The sequence below is a fragment of the Pelophylax lessonae genome, assembly GCF_965119305.1.
Source record: "Pelophylax lessonae genome assembly, chromosome: 13".
Lineage (NCBI taxonomy): Eukaryota > Metazoa > Chordata > Amphibia > Anura > Ranidae > Pelophylax > Pelophylax lessonae.
Window position 1 is genome coordinate 55,153,333 of NC_138780.1, and position 19,851 is coordinate 55,173,183.

Consider the following 19,851-nt stretch of genomic DNA (forward strand, 5'->3'; position numbering starts at 1 on the left):
AAAGCCATATAATCCCAAGAATGATAGGGAACATAGAATATCAAAACAGAGGAACTCTTGAAGACCAGAGTTTGTTAGAGTAAGGATAGGAACAGTCTCTTGTGTCACAGGTCCTGATCTGGGAAAAGTTCTATCAGCCAGATGGACTTTGAGTCTCTGCTTTTAGTTTTTAAGTGGAATTTGCTGTTTTCTTGCCAAGGTGATGTCCAGAAAGCAGCTGCATGCTCGGAGTCAATGATTGCTTGTAGCTTGATCTCCCCTTCCGCCACCTGCAACGAGGTGGCTAAAACAAGATGAGCTGGGGAAGACCTGGAAACTTGGATGTAGACGGGACATGGAGGATGGAACTTACTGAGTTTCGCAAGGCAGTTCCGTAGGGAGTGTCCTGTACCACCAAAGTAAAGACAGAGGTTGGCCTGCTGCCGCCGAATCTTCTCTTCTGGAGTTAAGGCAGAACATACTAGTCCAATCTGCATGGGTTCTCCTTCAGTAGCGGGAGCAGGTGTAGGTGAGGATGAAATTCTGGGTAGCATCCAAGAGGGTCTGAGATAGTAAATCCTGGTATTCACGGTTTCCAGATAAAAAGTCCTTGGCTGGAGTGCCAAATATAGTAGGCAAGCATTCTTAAAGCCCCTGAATGTTTGTCGGTCACCCAAGAAGCGTTCAAGGACTGATACCCTAGGCTCTGGAGGTGGCATCATCATGGTGGAAGCAGAGACAGACTGTTCTCGAGCAGGCTCAGCAGATGCAGAGGATGTAGCAGGCGTGTTCTGATCAACAGGTGCAGATGACAAAGCAAGGTTCTGTAGGCGACACTCCAACTGAAAGTACCCTTCTTGTAAATTCTTCACTGCCTGGGTGAGGGTGGCAACTTGCTTGCACAGAGCCTCTAACGGGCAAGCACCTCTTTCAGCATCAGACATCTTGGCTGGATTATACTGTCATGTTCCTGACTAAAGGCTGAGGTGAAGAGAGGGCTCCCCTTGCAGCTGAGTGCAGAGTATCCCTGAGGGTGGTAAGAGAGGGTGCTATGCTCAAAGATGCATGGGTTGCCTAAAGATGAAGCTGCTGGATGGCTCCAGATGGAAGAACAACCGAGAGCAGAAAAGTATGTTTTTCTCTGGAAGCGCTAGTGGATCTTAACAGATGGCAAGAGCAAGAAGCAAAGTCAGAAGCCAGGCCAAGGGTTAAACACAGGAGGTCAATCAGGAACTGAGACAAGAGCAGGTTCATGGAGCAAGCCAGGGTAAGAGCCAGGAGAGAAGCCAGAACAAGCCAGGGGTAAGCCGGGTCGGTAACGGGTAATCAAGCAGAAGGCACAGAAACACAGTATACAAAGGCTGACGATAAACCAGAAATTAATGAGAGGAACTGCTCTCCTTATATAGGCCAGCAGGTGCTTGCAATTATCGTGCTTTGAGTGCGCTGATGCGCCGTCACACGCAGATTTGTTATTGCGTGCCGCTTCCCAATGCGCATGTGAGAATTAGCACAGCCATACTGGAAGTTGCCATATTTGCCAGGTCTTCTCTGAATTCTTTACTGACAGTCCCTTACTATAGAGTTCAAAGGTCAGTGCTAAGTGAGGCAGAGGTCAATGCAAAGTAAGGCAGAGTTCAGAGGTCAGTGCTAAGAAATGCAGAGATTAGGGGTGATTCCTAAGTGAGGCAGAGGTCACAGCTAAGTGAGACAGAGTTCAGATGTCAGTGCTAAGTGATGGAGAGTTCAGAGGTCAGTGCTAAGTGAGGAGGAGTGAGTTCAGAGGTCAGTGTTAAGTGAGGCAGGGGGTTAGTACTAGGTGAGGCAGAGGTTAGGTGTCAGTAGTAAGTGAGGCAGAGTTCAGAGGTCAGTGCTAAGTGAGGCAGAGGTTAGGGGCCAATACTAAGTGAGGCAGAGACCAGAGCTTAGTGATGAGAAATGCATAGGTCAGTGTTAAGTGATAGGGAGTTCAGAGGTTAGTGCTAAGTGATGGAGAGTTCAGAGGTCAGTGCTAAGTAAGGAAGAGGTCAGGGGTCAGCAGTGATACAGAGTGCCGTAGTGATGACCTGTTTGACCTCTGAACTGTTTCCTTTTGTTCTCCTTCTGGACTCTTCATTAGTACTCAGAATGCTGCAGCTCCAACTCTTAACCTCCTTCTCCTATTCCCTGGTCCAGTAGGTGGAGCTAAATTACAGCTACTCATAGCTCCACCCACTGGACCAGGGAATAGGAGAAGGGGGAGAAGAGCCAAAACTGCACTATCTGTGAAGAGTCTTAGTCAGAAGAACAGATATACGTGAATCCTCTTTCTGTGTCTCCCTACAGCTGTGCTTGTTACAGGCAGCTACAGAGGTAACACTGATTATGCCATAGAAGGGGCAGGTGCTAAAGGAAGACATGGTTACCTTTTGTATGATCAAGGCTGCTAAGTTGTAGCATGGCAGCCCTAGTTTTACTATTTGTGTTTTTAAAGTACAAACTCGAAAACTGGTTGCCTGCAAGATGGAGAACGGGGTACACACATGTAGTGATTACTGTGTCCCACTGTCACTGGTATCATCAGATGTTAGTAGGCTCTTGTTGAGGCAAGTGGCTTGCTCTACCAATTGGAGTGGCAGAGCCACAGGCTCAACAGATTACCTGTAACTGTAAAGATCTATAAATGTCAGGCAGCAAATTGGAAATATTGAGCACTGGCTCTAATATTAGAGCTGTGTAAATGAGTCTAATGGAAAAGAGAATATTCAAATATCTGCAAATATGGCTTACCCGAAAAAGTGTTTTTTAATTATGTTTATTTTTCTCCATTCTCCAGCATGATGGCAAGCCCTACTGCAATCAACCTTGCTATGCAGCATTGTTTGGACCGAAAGGTGAGAATAAAATCTGAATGTGCATCTGCCTTGAAGATCTAGGCATATGTTGATCGTGCTGTATATTACTTTCTGGATTGCATTTCTCTAAACGTATATGTTAAAAAAGCCTATATTTTGCTGTCTAGGTTTTGGACGAGGGGGAACAGAAAGTCACACTTTCAAATAAGTAAGTCAATTTATATTCCGCATGGTACAGTATATATTAAATCAGTTAGGAAAGTTTCTGTGGTTTTCTTTTAGGCTTCCACTGTCTCCAGCTAACAAAATTACTATCCCATTGATTTATACAAGGGGTTTAAATAAAAGATCAGACGCATGGCCAAAACTCTAAAAAAAAAAGTAGCTGATATTTGTAAAGCAAAGTTTAGACTCACAAAAAACAACAATTTTTCTTTGTTGTTAAAGTATGCAGGTCTATCTGCTATAGTATACTCATTACACTTTAGGTTGTTGGAAATTAATGAGTTCTCAGCAGAGATACAAACGTTGCAGCTCAGCTGAAAGGAAACTATTACATACAAATTACAGAAAAGTATGTCACAAAGCTCAAATCATCTCAAACTGGTTTATTGAAGAGTTCACTGTACTCCAGTGGCCTCAAGAGTCACCAGATCTCAATCCAATAGAGCACCTTTAGGATTTGGAGGAAGGGGAGTTTCACATCATGGATGTGCAGCCGACAAATCTGCAGCAACTGCGTGATGCTATCGTATCAATATGGACCAAAATGTCTGAGGAATATTTCCAACACCTTGTTGAATCTATGCCACTTAGAATTAAGGCAGTTCTGAAGGCAGAAGGGGGTCCAACCCGGTACTAGCAAGGTATACCTAAAAAAGTGGTCGGTGAGTGTACATTTAGAGGATACAGGGACACATGTTTTTCACCTTTAGTTCTTTTACATATGGAACAATTATGTGACATATGGATAATTTGAACTACATTTTTGCTGTTATTTAAAGGGACACTTGTTCTTGTTACACTTTATTATTTGGTTGATTTATATTCAATGCAGTGTTTGAGCACTGCTTTTACTTTTTTGAAGGTTTGGTTTATTGACCTTTTTGTACTAGTGCTGCCCTTCTCGTTTTGTTTGTTTCCCGCTGACTGCTAAATTTACGCTTTTAGTTATTATTTTGCACAAATGCAGAGACAATTTTTACATAGACCCCTTAGGGGTAATCTACACTGGCAATTTGGTTTATTTTTCTACTATCAGCTTGTAAAGTATTTGAGAAGGATCTTGAATACCGTGTTATTTAACACACCTGCTCCCCATTCACACTTGAGACCTTGTAACACTTACAAATTACATGTAACATGACAAATTACACTAACAAATTACATGAGGCTAATTGGGCCCAATTTGGACATTTTCACTTAGGGGTGTACTCACTTTTGTTGCCAGCGGTTTATACATTAATGGCTGTGTGTTGAGTTATCTTAACCGGACAGCAAATTTACACTGTTATACAAGTTGTACACTCACTACTTTACATTGTAGCAAAGTGTAATTTCTTCAGTGTTGTCACATGAAAAGATATAAGAAAATATAAATACAAAAATGTGAGGGGTGTACTCACTTTCGTGAAATACTGTATATACATATTACAATGTAAAGTAGTGAGTGTACAGTTTGTATAACAGTGTAAATTTGCTGTCCCCTCAAAATAACTCAACATACAGCCAAATAATGTCTAAACCGCTGGCAACAAAAGTCAGTACACCCTTAAGTGAAAATGTCCAAATTGGGCCCAAAGTGTCAATATTTTGTGTTGCCACCATTCTTTTCCAGCACTGCCTTAACCCTCTTGGGCATGGAGTTCACCATAGCTTCACAGGGTGCCACTCCTCCATGACAACATCACAGATCTGGTGGATGTTAAAGACCTTGCGCTCCTCCACCTTCCATTTGATGATGCACCACAGATGCTCAATAGGGTTTAGGTCTGGAGACATGCTTGGCCAGTCCATCACCTTTACCCTCAGCTTCTTTAGCAAGGCAGTTGTCATCTTGGAGGTGTGTTTGGGGTGGTTATCATGTTGGAATACTGCCCTGCGGTCCAGTCTACAAAGAGAGGGGATCATGCTCTGCTTCAGTATGTTCTAGTGCATGTTGGCATTCATGGTTCCCTCAATGAACTGTAGCTCTCCAGTGCCGGCAGCACTTATGCAGCCCCAGACCATAAAACTCCCACCGCCATGCTTGACTGTAGGCAAGACACACTTATCTTTGCACTACTCACCTGGTTGCCGTCACACACGCTTGACACTACCTGAACCAAATAAGTTTATCTTGGTCTCATCAGACCACAGGACATGGTTCCAGTAATTCATGTCTTTAGTCTGCTTGTCTTCAGCAAACTGTTTGTGGACTTTCTTGTTCATCATCTTTAGAAGAGGCTTCCTTCTGGGATGACAGCCATGCAGACCAGTTTGATGCAGTGTGAGGTGTATGGTCTGAGCACTGACAGGCTGACCCCCCACCCCTTCAACCCTCTTCAGCAATGCTGGCATCACTCATACATCTTTTTCCCAAAGACAACCTCTCTAGATATGATGCTGAGCACATGCACTCAACTTCTTTGGTCGACCATGGGAAGGCCTGTTCTGAGTGGAACCTGTCCTGTTAAACCGCTGTATGGTCTTGGCCGCCATGCTGCAGCTCAGTTTCAGGGTCTTGGCAATCTTCTTATAGTCTAGGCCAGGGATGTCAAAACTAAGGCCCTCCAGCTGTTGCAGAACTACACATCCCATGAGGCATTGTAAATCTCTGACATACACAGACATAACTGGGCATGATGGTAATTGTAGTTCCTGAACAGCTGGAGGGCGATAGTTTGGACACCCCTGGTCTAGGCAATCTTTATGTAGAGCAACAATTCTGTTTTTTCAGCTCCTCAGACAGTTCTTTGCCATGAGGTGCCATGTTGAACTTCCAGTGACCAGTATAAGAGAGTAAGACACCACCAAATTTAACACACCTGCTCCCCATTTATACCAGAGACCTTGTAACACGAACGAGTCACATGACACTGGTGAGGGGAAATGGCTAATTGTGGCTAATTTGGACATTTTCACTTAGGGGTGAACTCCCTTTTGTTGCCAGCGGTTTAGACATTAATGGCTGTGTGTTGAGTTATTATGAGGGGACAGCAAATTTACACTGTTATACAAGCTATGCACTCACTAATTTACATTGTAGCAAAGTGTAATTTCTTCAGTGTTGTCACATGAAAAGATATAATAAAATATTTACAAAAATGTGAGGGGTGTACTCACTTTTGTGAGATACTGTGTGTGTATATATATATATATATATATATATATATATTTTTTTTTTTTTTTAAATAAAGCCCAATATTAAAAACTTAAGAAAGTGCACATCAGATTGCATACAAATATATAAGAATGGCTGTTGTAAGATGGCGGCCCGCACACTTCCGGATTGCAGCATGAAGTCATAGGCTCTTCCCAACGCGTATCGTCAAAGTCCAGTGACTTCCTCAGGGGAGGAGCATACACTCAAGTCTCAAACTGATTTCAGATGCCCAAGTACTGCATACTGACTCTTGTTTATGCAATAAGAAGCACTGTGAAAAGAAAGACAAAGAAATAGTTGTGAAATTTCACAGTGGCAGTTCTCGACAAAAATTACTTTACAAATCATTTAAAAATAAATATTACAGCATTAAATATATTTCTCTGTATCACACTAATTATATTCTTATCATCCAATTTATAGGTCCATTGGTTTGCAATCTGAAGGAAAACCAAATCTACTAGCAATTAATGTGTATCTCCTACTGCATGATGATATGACGATGCTTACATTTTAATTACAAACACATGCTAAACATGGTGGTCTTGTGCTTTGCTCTCTACCTAACTAATTTTAATGGCACAATATAGTGAAATCAAAATGCCCTGTTTCTTTATTACCACTGAAAAATGAATATTGTTCATAAACAATAAACATTATGCAAGTGTACATGATTGATACAAAATAAAAGGATTTATAGTAAAAAAAATGCCTGACTTATTTATTGTTTAATTTAAAGATAGAAATATGACTCAGTAAATAAGGTTTTCAGATGTAGCTTCTGGTTACATTTTCATTGATGGATGTAAGCATACATGTCTCAATTCAGATAAGATGAGGGGCTATTGAAAAGCACTTTCTCTTGTCTGGCAATTTTACATTTCTTTTTGAGATCTGGGGTGAGCCATGTTTATATTGGGTCACATTTAAGCCAGTAAAATATACCGTATGTAAAAAGGCTATCAAATCTTTAAAAATGTGATTCTAACATTGTCCAACAATAATGCTAAAAATGTATTTTGAATGTGACGCCTTTAAATAATATGCTGTAACAACAATAAAAAATTAAAAGCATTTTAATTAATGAATAAAATCTTTAAATATACAGTGCCTTGCGAAAGTATTCGGCCCCCTTGAACATTGCGACCTTTTGCCACATTTCAGGCTTCAAACATAAAGATATAAAGCTGTAATTTTTTTTGTGAAGAATCAACAACAAGTGGGACACAATCATGAGGTTGAACGAAATTTATTGGATATTTCAAACTTTGTTAACAAATAAAAAACTGAAAAATTGGGCGTGCAAAATTATTCAGCCCCTTTACTTTCAGTGCAGCAAACTCTCTCCAGAAGTTCAGTGAGGATCTCTGAATGATCCAATGTTGACCTAAATGACTAATGATGATAAATAGAATCCACCTGTGTGTAATCAAGGCTCCGTATAAATGCACCTGCACTGTGATAGTCTCAGAGGTCCGTTAAAGCGCAGAGAGCATCATGAAGAACAAGGAACACACCAGGCAGGTTCGAGATACTGTTGTGGAGAATTTAAAGCCGGATTTGGATACAAAAAGATTTCCCAAGCTTTAAACATCCCAAAGAGCACTGTGCAAGCGATAATATTGAAATGGAAGGAGTATCAGACCACTGCAAATCTACGAAGACCTGGCTGTCCCTCTAAACTTTCAGCTCATACAAGGAGAAGACTGATCAGAGATGCAGCCAAGAGGCCCATGATCACTCTGGATGAACTGCAGAGATCTACAGCTGAGGTGGGAGACTCTGTCCATAGGACAACAATCAGTCGTATACTGCACAAATCTGGCCATTATGGAAGAGTGGCAAGAAGAAAGCCATTTCTTAAAGATATCCATAAAAAGTGTAGTTTAAAGTTTGCCACAAGCCACCTGGGAGACACACCAAACATGTGGAAGAAGGTGCTCTGGTCAGATGAAACCAAAATCAAACTTTTTGGCAACAATGCAAAACTTTATGTTTGGCGTAAAAGCAACACAGCTCATCACCCTGAACACACCATCCCCACTGTCAAACATGGTGGTGGCAGCATCATGGTTTGGGCCTTCTTTTCTTCAGCAGGGACAGGGAAGATGGTTAAAATTGATGGGAAGATGGATGGAGCCAAATACAGGACCATTCTGGAAGAAAACCTGATGGAGTCTGCAAAAGACCTGAGACTGGGACAGATCCGAAACATAAAGCAAAATCTACAATGTAATGGTTCACAAATAAACACATCCAGGTGTTAGAATGGCCAAGTCAAAGTCCAGACCTGAATCCAATCGAGAATCTGTGGAAAGTACTGAATACTGCTGTTCACAAACGCTCTCCATCCAACCTCACTGAGCTTGAGCTGTTTTGCAAGGAGGAATGGGCAAAAAGTTCAGTCTCTCGATGTGCAAAACTGATAGAGACATACCCCAAGCGACTTACAGCTGTAATCGCAGCAAAAGATGGCGCTACAAAGTATTAACTTAACCACTTTCCCACCGGAGGATTTTGCTGTCTTACGTCCAGGCCACTTTTTGCGATTCGGCGCTGTGCGACTTTAACTGAAAATTGCACGGTCGTGCGACGCCCTACCCAAACGAAATTTACGTCCTTTTTTTCCCACAAATAGAGCTTTCTTTTGGTGGTATTTGATCACCTGTGCGATTTTTACTTTTTGCGCTATAAACAAAAAAAGAGCATTTATTTTGAAAAAATAACAAAATTTTTAACATTTTTATATATGAAATTCCCCCCAAAAATACATTTTTTTAAAAAATTTTGGCCAATTTGTTTTCTGCTACCTATGTTTGGTAAAAAAAATCACAATAAGCTTATTTTGATTGGTTTGCGCAAAAGTTATTGCGTTTACTAACTAAGGGAAAGATTTTTGTCATTTTTGGTGTTTTTTTTTTTAACGAGTAATGGCGGCGATCTGCGATTTTTTTTGCGGGACTGCGACATTGCGGCGGACAGATCAGACCCTTGACTGACATTTTTGAAACTTTTGGGGGTACCAGTGACATTACTGCAGTAATCAGTGCTATATATATATATATATATATGCACTGTTACTGTAAAAATGGCACTGGCAGGGAAGGGGTTAATTTTATTGGAGAGGGAGGGGTTAATGTATGCCTGGTGCTTACTAACGTGTGTGGGGGGAGGTGACTGAGTGAGTCAGGGACAGATCAGATGTTCAGCTATGCTGAACACTGCGATCTGTCACTCCCTGTCACTTAGGAGATCCGCCCGCTCTGTTTACACAGGCGGGCGGATTTCCAAACTAGATTACCCGACGATCGGGGAAGAGCAGCGGCGATGGCCGCCGCTCCTCCCCTGGCCCGACTCCCGCTGTGAATGAAAACAGCGGGAGCGCGCCTCCGGCGGCGCGCGAGCGCCGCCTACAGGGGAGGAGTCCAGCGACGTAGTACTACGTCGCTGGACGATAACGAACCACTTTGCCGCAGTACGCTCAATGTGAGCGGTCGGCAAGTGGTTAAGGGGGCTGAATAATTTTGCACGCCCAATTTTTCAGTTTTTTATTTGTTAAAAAAGTTTGGAATATCCAATACATTTCGTTCCACTTCATGATTGTGTCCCACTTGTTGTTGATTCTTCACAAAAAAATACAGTTTCATATCTTTATATTTGAATCCTGAAATGTGGCAAAAGTTTGCAAAGTTCAAGGGGGCCGAATACTTTCGCAAGGCACTGTAGTAACTATGTTATCATACATTTTTTATATTAAACCAAATTTCTTCTTGCTCTTAATAACAGTACATAGAGTTTTTAGAGAAAACCACACATATACAGTACATCAAGAAAACATACTCACAATATTGTCTAATATTAAAATAGTGTTAAATATTATTAAGGTAGGCGTAGGGATTACATCAATGGGTATGCTGATTTTTTACCAAAGGTCATGTTGAAGTACCTAAAAGTTTCTCTGATTTTTGGCTCTAAACAGGAATAGTAACTGTTATACATGCAATTTAAACACTTCAATACAGGGCACTTCTACCCCCTTCCTGTCTAGGCCAATTTTTAGCTTTCAGTGCTCTCACACTTTAAATGACAATTACTCAGTCATGCAACACTGTACCCAAACAAACTTTTTATAATTGTTTTGAGATAGATAGAGCTCTTTTTTGGTGGTATTTAATCACCACTGGACCTTTCTTTTTTTTTTGCGATATAAGCGAAAAAATAACGTTTTTGGCAAATTTTGGGGGAAAAACGCATTTTTCTTAGTTTCTATTATAAAATATTTCAAATGAACAACTTTCTTCATAAATTTAGGCCAAAATTTATACTGCCACATACATTGATGGCAGCTTTGACGGGTACACTGATAGGCTGCAGTGATGGCAGCTGAGATGGTTAAACGGATAGGCTGCACTAATGGCGGCTGTGATGGGTACACAGATATGCTACACTTATGGCAGCTGTGACGGGTATACGGATAGGCTGCACTGATTGCTGCTGTGACAAGTACAATTTTTTCTAGAGCAAGAAGGGCAGTGTTGGGCACAGTAAAGAAGGGCATAAATGTATATATGCAGATGAAGAGAAAGGATTTTATCAGCACCGCATCCCCGTAAGTAGTACATACATAGACATTGAACAGGATAGGGATTTTCAAGGTGCTACATCAATTATCTAGATGTAACTGTTAGGCCTCATGCACACAGGGCATTAGAAAAAAGGAGCTACAGAGCCACTACCAACGTCAGGAAAAAGCAGCTGTAAAAACTTGCTTTTGGTAGCTTCTTCAATTAGCGTTAATGCACGTTTAGCCTAGTTAGCTTTTAGCAGCGTTTTTCTGCCTATAGAATAGTCAAAACCAATGGTTGCCTATGAGCCATCTTTGATACAGCTTTAAGCCCATTGATTTGAATAGAAGTCGAATCCAAGTTGGATCCTAATGAGCAGACTTGTGGTGCGACTTGCGCTCTGAGGATTTTGAGGGGGAACTCCACGCCAAAATAGAAAAAAAGACAGGGTGGGGGTCCCCCCCAGGTTCCATACTAGGCCCTTTGGGTCTGGCATGGATTTTGAGGGGAAACCCAATGCAATAAAATGGCGTGGGGCTCCCTCAAAATCCAGACCAGACCCTTATCCGAGCATACAGTCCCGCAGGTAAGGAAAGGGGATGGGATGAGCGAGCAGGCCCCACCCTCTCTTGGACCACACAATGCTACATGCCCTCAACATGGGGAGGTGGGTGCTTTGGGGCAGGGGGGGTTCTGCACCCCCGACCCAAAAGCACCTTGTCCCCATGTTGATTGGGACAAGAGCCTCTTCCCGAAAACGCTGGGTGGTGGTTGTGGGAATCTGCGGACAGGGGGTTTATCGGAATCTGGACGCCCCCTGTAACAAGGGGGCCCCCAGATCCCGCCCCCCCCCCATGTGAATGAGTACAGTATAGGGTACATTGTACCCTTACCCATTCACCCCCAAAAAAGCAGTGTAGTGTAAATAATGACAAGAGACGGTTTTGAGAAGTCCTTTATTAAAAATCTTCCTCCGATCTTCTGCCTCCATGGGGGCCCCACGTCCTTTTTTAGCATGGGATTTCCCCTCAAAATCCATACCAGACCAAAGGGTCTGGTATTGAACTTGGGAGGACCTCCATGCCGTTATTTTTTTTTTCATTTTGGGGTGAAGTTCCCCTTCAAGATCCTCAGAGCGCAAGTCGTACCACAGTTCGGATCATCATGATCCAAATTGGATTCGACCTCCATTCAGATCAATAAGCTCCCATAGGTATCCATTGATTTTCACATAAAAAAAAACCTATGACGCGGCTTAACGCTGTATAAGCAAAGCTAAGCAACGTTTAGCAGCAATTAGCAGCGTCAGATGTTTTTACAGCTGAAACGACGATCCTCAAAAACGCACTGGCCCTAGGTTTTTTTGCAGTCTGAAAACGCTTATGCCACTTGCAGCTTCAAAACATGTGTGTGCATGAGGCCATAAAATAACATGGAGGGGCGTTTTTAAGCTGCAAAAAAAAAATGCCCGAAGCTCCTAAAAGCAGCTGCTAAAATGCATTAAAATTAAAATAGATACATCTGAACCCAGTCACGTAGCGTGGGTTGTCAGCACCTGGGGATAGGCAAGCAATTTGTGCCCCCTAACCCGGCTTTGAGGTCACAAAAGTGTGAAAGGGGCCTTCAGTAATCAAGGTATAGTGTGCCCCCTTTCAATGCAGAGTGACCAGCATGCCCCCTTTCAATGCAGAGAGACCAGCGTGCCCCCTTTCAATGCAGAGAGACCAGCGTGCCCCCTTTCAATGCAGAATGACCACAGCATGCCCCCTTTCAATGCAGAATGACCAGCGTGCCCCCTTTCAATGCAGAATGACCAGCGTGCCCCCTTTCAATGCAAAATGACCAGCGTGCCCCCCTTCAATGCAGAGAGATCATCGTGCCCCCATCAATGCAGAGTGACCAGCATGCCCCCTTTCAATGCAGAGAGACCAGCGTACCCCCTTTCAATGCAGAGAGACCAGCGTGCCCCATTTAATGCAGAGTGACCAGTGTGCCATGCCCCCCTTCAATGCAGAGAGATCACCGTTCCCCCTTTCAATGCAGAGAGACCAGCGTGCCCCCTTCAATGCAGAGAGACATACCTGCAGCGGCGGCTTCTCCTCAGTTTCCCACGTCTCCTCGAGTCCTCCCACCTCCTCCTCCAATGGCATGCGTTTGCCTTTCAGCCAATCAGGAGCAGGATCCGTGTGACAATAGCAAATTTTTTAGTCGCTATTGTCACACAATGGGTGGGCTCGGGGCGCACTGCTCTGCGCCCCGGGTCCACCCTTTTTTGAAGCCTATTAGAGCCTCTGGCTCTAATCAGGTGATTACAGCGCCAGGCTGCTGACTCACTTGCTGCTAAACTGACTGAGCAGTGAGGAGAGGCGGCATAGGCAGGGCTTGGCTTGCAACGCGACCCCACCCTACACCAATGAACAGGTGAGGCACAGTCCAGCCCTGCCCCGACCCACCATTTTCAGCCATAGGGCGGCCGCACTGGACATCTCCCAGCCTAAAGATGGAGGCAGCCGCAGACAGTGTGTGTGTGAACTGTGTATGTCAGAGTAAGACAGACAGAGTGACACTGCGGATGCGCCCCCCCCCAGATGTTGCGCCTGGTGTGGCCGCCCCCCCCCCCGCACCCCCCGCGCTACACCACTGTCTGAACCTGGTGGGGGGGTTGGGAGCGTGAACTTTTTTCCAATGAAGCACTTACAGGTGATTTTAGTTGGCATCATTACAGAAATTACATCTTTATGATTTGGGCAGAAACAAAAGCTAGATTAGTGAAATATTTTTGAGGATAATAGCTATATTTTAAAGGTTACATACAATTTTGATCCCCAAAGGGTCACTTTTTTGGATGTGGAAATTTTTTTGAATGCTGAGGCATTTTTTTTTTTTTTCAACAATCAATTTTTATCAGTTTTTATTCATTTGTAAGAAATAACAATACGGATATCGATAAGCAATAGTTAATAACGGTAAGATAGACTTCAACATAGGGAAAGATCAGTAAGTACACGCTGAGGGCATTTTGAGCTCCTCACTATACAGAAAACTTTCTGCAGGTAACACGACAATTCATGCCAATAGTTCACACTCTACACCACTTCACCAGTTCAATGTATTCCATACAGCCAGTATCTCAGGAGGATCAATTGAAATTGCACTCAGGATGAGGACTTTCAAAGAGAAGCAAATGCCCTATATATATGTATATACATTTGTGCGCATACATTTACAGACCCTGGCAGAATTTATGATTTGAAAAACCAGAAAGGAAGAGGTTAATCTTACTCCACATATAATGGGCTTTTAAATGGTGACTCCCAAATGAAAGAACAACCATATCAGTAACTTATCACAAAAGTAAAAAAATGCATTTATTTAGTATCCACAGTCACAAATAAACAACCTCATAGTATGTTGGGCCATGAACAGACATGGGGCCCATAAAATAGGGTGACCAGACAACCCCCGTTTCCAAAGACAGTCCCCGGAATGAGGAAACTGTCCTCGGAACGTGTCTGTCCCCGGATTTGTCCCCGCTTTTCAGACCTGGGCGGGCAGTTTCCTAGTGGGAGGGGGCTTCTCTGCACCTGTTAGCACGATCCCGCCCTGTGACATGTCCTTGCCCTCTCAGCATCTCACCACTCTCCTCCTCCTGCTACCTCCTCCCATCTCTCTCTGTGCAGTGGCAATACATAGGGGAGACGGGAGAGAGAGCAGAGCACAGTTTTCCTCCCTCCCCTCCCTCCTGGATGATGTATGATTGTATGTGGCAAGCAGTACAAGGATATATGGGCAATGTAGTCCAGAGGGGTGGGATTGCCTTGATGAATTGAGCTACAGACTCAGAGTGTAATGGCCATATGCCAGGAGGAGGTGAGTTTCTGTTTTAAAATTTTGCAAAAAGGTTTTTTTTCTCCTTCAATGATGAACACTGATAGGGATAGAAATAGATAAAACTATGTGATAGTGCAAAACTATGAGAAAGTGCAAGTGGACTAATAAGTCCTGAAGTGCTTACTTCACTTGCACTTTTTTCAATCAGAGACACTGGGGTTGATTTACTATAACTTGAGAGTGCAAAATCCGGTGCAGCTCTGCATGGAAACCAATCAGCTGCTAGGTTTTATTGTCAAAGCGTAACTGAACAAGCTGAAGTTAGAAGCTGATTGGCTATCATGCATAGCTGCACCAGATTTTGCACTTTCCAGATTTAGTAAATCAACCCCAGAGTCTATGCACTATTATTGCACTTTACTAGGTGTTCGTTGTTTGAATTGCACATTATTTATTATTTATATATTTATTATAGGTTATGTCATCATATGCTTAGCACTGTTTTAATCTTCATATTCATTTAGCAGCGCTGTCACATAGTTTTATCTTTTTTTATCTATTTTTATCTTGTAGACGTGGGAACACATTTAGGTGGTAGCAGCAGTTTTTATAGATATATCACTGTTGGTTTTTAAGGGTAGCGCACAATTATTTTTGTCTTTCTTAGACTGATAGGGATAGGCTGCACTGGTGGGCACTGATGAGCACTTATAGCCTGCACTGATGGCCATTGATGAGGTGGCACTGATGGGCACTGATAGGCTGCACTTATGGGCACGGATAGGCTGCACTGATGGGCACTGATGAGGTAGCACTGATAGGCTGAACTGATGAGGCAGCACTGATGGGCACTCATAGGTTGCAATGATGAGCATTGATGAGGCTGCAGTGATGAGGTAGCTGCACTGATGAGGAGGCTGATGAGGAGGCTGCACTGATGGGCACTGATGGATGACACTAATGGGCACTGATAGGCGGCACTGATGGGCAATGATGAGGTGGCACTGATGGGTCTTTATAGGCTGCACTGATGGACACTGATGAGGCTGCACTGATGGGCACTGATGAGGCTGCACTGATGGGCACTTATAGGTGGCAATAATGGGCACTGATAGGCGGCACTGATAGACTGCATTATTGGGCACTGGCAGTGCTCCGAGCTGTTGGCTTGGGCCCCCGCATGTGTGCCAGTATACTAACATAGGTACTGTACATAGTTACATAGTTAGCGAGGTTGAAAAAAGACATCAGTCCATCCAGTTCAACCTATGATGTGTGTGTATGTTTGCTGTTAACCGTACATTGTATACCCCCTCTATGTTGTGTAGAGGTCTTTAAGGTGCCCATCTAATAGTTTTTTGAAACTATCAATGCTCCCTGCTGATACGACTGCTTGTGGAAGAGAATTCCACATCCTTACTGCCCTTACAGTGAAGAACCCCCTGCGTATTTTAAGGTTAAACCGCCTTTCCTCCAGTTTCAGTGAGTGGCCACGTGTCTTATTGTATTCCCTTTCTCTGAAAAGGTTTTTCCTTATGCTAGGGTTGCCAGTACAGTATTTGTAAATTGATATCATATCCCCCTTCAATCGTCTCTTCTCCAGAGAGAATAGGTTCAGTGCTTGTAGTCTTTCCTCATAGCTGATGTCCTCCATTCCCCTAATTATTTTTGTTGCCCTTCTCTGGACTCTCTCCAGTTCCAGCACATCCTTCCTGAGGACTGGTGCGGGAGAATAATCTCTTTATTTCTAGAGTGAATCCCGTTTTTTATACATCCCAGTATTCTGTTGGCTTTGCTTGCGGCGGCTTGGCATTGCATGCCACTGCCAAGCCTGTTGTCTACCAGTACCCCCAGGTCCTTTTCCATCCTAGACTCACCCAGAGGTTCTTCCCCTAATGAGTAGCTTGCTTTCTGGTTTCTGGCACCCAAGTGCATTACTTTACATTTTTCAACATTAAACCTCATCTGCCATGTAGTTGCCCACCCCATTATTTTGTTCAGGTCCACTTGGAAGGTTTCCACATCTTGCCCAGAAGATATTGGCATGCTTAGTTTAGTATCATCCGCAAATACTGAGATTTTACTCGATATCCCCTCCTCTAGATAATTTATGAATAAATGAAACAGGATTGGCCACAGGACAGAACCCTGGGGGACCCCGCTTTCCACACCCGCCCAATCTGAGTACTCCCCATTAATCACCACCCTTTGCAACCTCCCCTGGAGCCAGTTCTCTATCCAGGTACTCACCTTATGGTCCATACCTACCTTCCTTAGTTTGAACAGTAAGCGTTTGTGGGGAACGGTGTTAAAGGCCTTTGCAAAGTCCAGATACACCACATCCACAGGCTTACCTTTATCTAGGTGGCAGCTCACTTCATCAAAGAAGGTTAATAGATTGGTTTGCAAGAATGATTTTTCATGAATCCATGCTGTAATAATAATAATAATAATAATAATAAATAATAACTAATAATAACGCTGTACTCCGACCCTTCTGCTAGGGTGAGGACTAACGGCCACCTGTCGGACGCCTTTCCTATCAGGAATGGGACACGCCAGGGGTGTCCCCTTTCCCCACTGATTTACGTACTTACTTTAGAGCCCTTCCTCAACAAACTTAGATCTAATATAAACATCAAGGGCCTCACAGTAAAGGACAGGGAATACAAAGTGGCAGCCTTTGCCGATGACATTCTCTTGTTCCTTTCCGAGCTGCGCGTGTCCTTACCTAACCTCCTTAGCGACCTGAATCTCTTCCAGCAAATTTCGAACCTAAAAATAAATTATTCCAAATCCCAGGCATTGAATATTTCTCTTTCCCCCTCCCTCCTTGCACACTGCCAAGAACATTTCCCTTTTGCGTGGAAAAAAATATGTCATCACCTACTTGGGCATACAAATCCCTTCTAAACTGTCTGAATTGTATCACAGTAATTTCCCAACTACACTGGGGGAGAACCAGAGTGATCTTAGAAGCTGGCATAACTTGAATTCACACCAGAGCAATACTTGTTGCACCATACTGCCATCCCGAAAAACCAGTATAAGGGATCCTTAGCCATGCACTTGATCAACGTGGCCAGACTATGCATTCCGATTCATTGGCGTTCTGCGCACATCCCATCTACCAAGGAATGGTTTAACAGAATCAATAAAATTGAAGAAATGGAGGAGTTGATCCATATTTCTCAGGACAGACTAATGAAGTTCACGTCCACCTGGCTTTGCTGGAATCATTTTAAAGCTTCCAATATCTACAAAACTCTCTCCACATAAATCTTTTTCCCTTGTGGAGTTAAACTGTTGGATATCGATACTCTCTTTGCGGGAGGGGATACTACACCATCTCTACAACTTCAAGCTCCCCTCTCCTACCACCTACCATTTCCCCCCTCCCCTCCAATTCTTTTCCCATTTTTTTTTTTATCCCTCTTCATTCCCTCTCTTCTCCCTCTCTTTTACTCTATACTTTATCCTTTATATTGCTCGGTCTTTGATACTGGTCCAGGAAATTTATCTCTGAGACTGGTTGGGCTTGAAAATTCTCATTGCGCTTTTACCTCCCACCATGCCACCCCAATCTCTGGTCTATTGTACAATACTGAGTTCCAGTATCCCATTCATGCTGCTTAACTTTGTTTATGTTATGACAGAAAGGAACAGGGTTGAAAAAATCAGGAAAAAGAAAAACAAAGGGATAACTATAAATGAACCCAGCATGTTTGACTGTCTTTTTCTGTTCTTATTCCATGTAAATGCTATGACATGTATTCCTGTAATATACTGTTCTTTTGTTATCTCAAAAAAAAAAAAAAAGCACTGATGGGCCTGCATTGATCACAGGCTGTGACAGCACGTGAGCAAAGTACTGCCGATAACCAGCAAGTCTGTTTACATTTGATCAGCTGTAATTGGACACGGCTGATCACATGGTAAAGGTCCACTGTGATTGACACTTTACCGCAATCTGTGGGCACAGCGGTCACTGAGCACACCAGATGTGCACCCCAGCGGGCACTCGGGGGTGTAGATCCAGGGGACATCCATGGATCCCCTCCTGAAACAACAGAGCTGCGCTGTAGCCATATTTCGGCTATAGCACAGTTATAAAGTGGTTAACCACATAAGGACCACCCGTTTTACTGCAGCAGGCTGGCCCTCCTGCGCGAACCTACATAGCCCTACGTCGGTCGCACGCCTTCTGCTAGGGAGCGAGCACACATCACTGGCGGGGCGCTCCTGCCCCCACTCGGCAGCGGGGACTCCAGTGCACGGGGACGGCGGCTCTGATTGGCGCCAGCCACCCGCGATTGCTCTCCACTGAGAGAGAAGGACACTCAGCTATTGTAAACATAGCTGACTGTTCTTCTCTCTGGAATAATCACAGAGCACCTGTGATCCTTCTATATAGGCTCACAGGTCTCTGTGATTATTTCAAAAGCCCTTCCCCCCCCCACAGTTAGAAACACTCCCCTAGCCTTACATTTAACCCCTTGATCACCCACTGTGTCAACCCCTTCCCTGCCAGTGTCATTATTACAGTAACAGTGAATATTTCTAGCACTGATTACTGTAGTAATGTCACTGGTCCCCCCCAAAAGTGTCAAAAATGTCAGTTAGGGGTCCGATCTGTCCGCTGCAACTAGTAAAAAAATAAACACAGGAAAAATTACATAAATCTTTCCTGTAGTTAGTAGACGCGATAACTTTTGCGCAAACCAATAAAAATAAGCTTATTGCGATTTTCTTTACCAATTCTTGAATCTGCATCCAATCTCACTCCTCTAAGTGATGACCAAACCCTGTCACTAACTGTCTATCCTACCCTGCCCCCCACCAGGTCACAGAGACGTGTTGAGTCCTCTCTTCAGTGCCCACAGCACCTAGGCAAGAGGGGGGCTGGAGCCAGAGCAGCCTGTCTGACCTGTGAGAGCAACAGTTTCTTCAGGGGCCCCCCACCAAAAGAACTCTCCGAAAGTTCTACCTTCTGGCCTGTTGGCCCAGTAAGATCTCTGCAGGGCATCTTTAACAAAGAGTCTCTCCGCAAATTGTTTTTTTTTTTCCATTGGCCTGTTGGCCCAAAGTCCTACAAATGAGTCATGATCCTGGGCCCAATATCCCAAAGGATTTACTCAATAGTTCAGTTACACAGTCTTTTTCTTTCCCTTGAGACAAGAGGGGTGGCCCTCTGATGAATCCACTTAGCAGTGGTGTTTGTTTACTTGTTTCTTTCTGCATATCCTCCAATCCTTCTTGCAAGAACAGAAGGGGGAGG

At 43.6% G+C, this 19,851-nt stretch overlaps 1 protein-coding gene across 1 annotated transcript in view; it reads left to right on the top strand.

Annotated features, from left to right (window-relative positions):
* CRIP1 (cysteine rich protein 1) overlaps nt 1–3,045 on the top strand; it is a 55,046-nt gene extending 52,001 nt beyond the window's left edge. The window contains exons 3-4 of the mRNA XM_082242814.1: nt 2,795–2,852; nt 2,981–3,045. Of these exons, the coding sequence (XP_082098940.1) occupies nt 2,795–2,852; nt 2,981–3,021 (99 nt within the window). The 3' untranslated portion in view covers nt 3,022–3,045. The remainder of the gene's footprint in view (nt 1–2,794; nt 2,853–2,980) is intronic.
* Nucleotides 3,046–19,851: the final 16,806 nt, after the last annotated feature.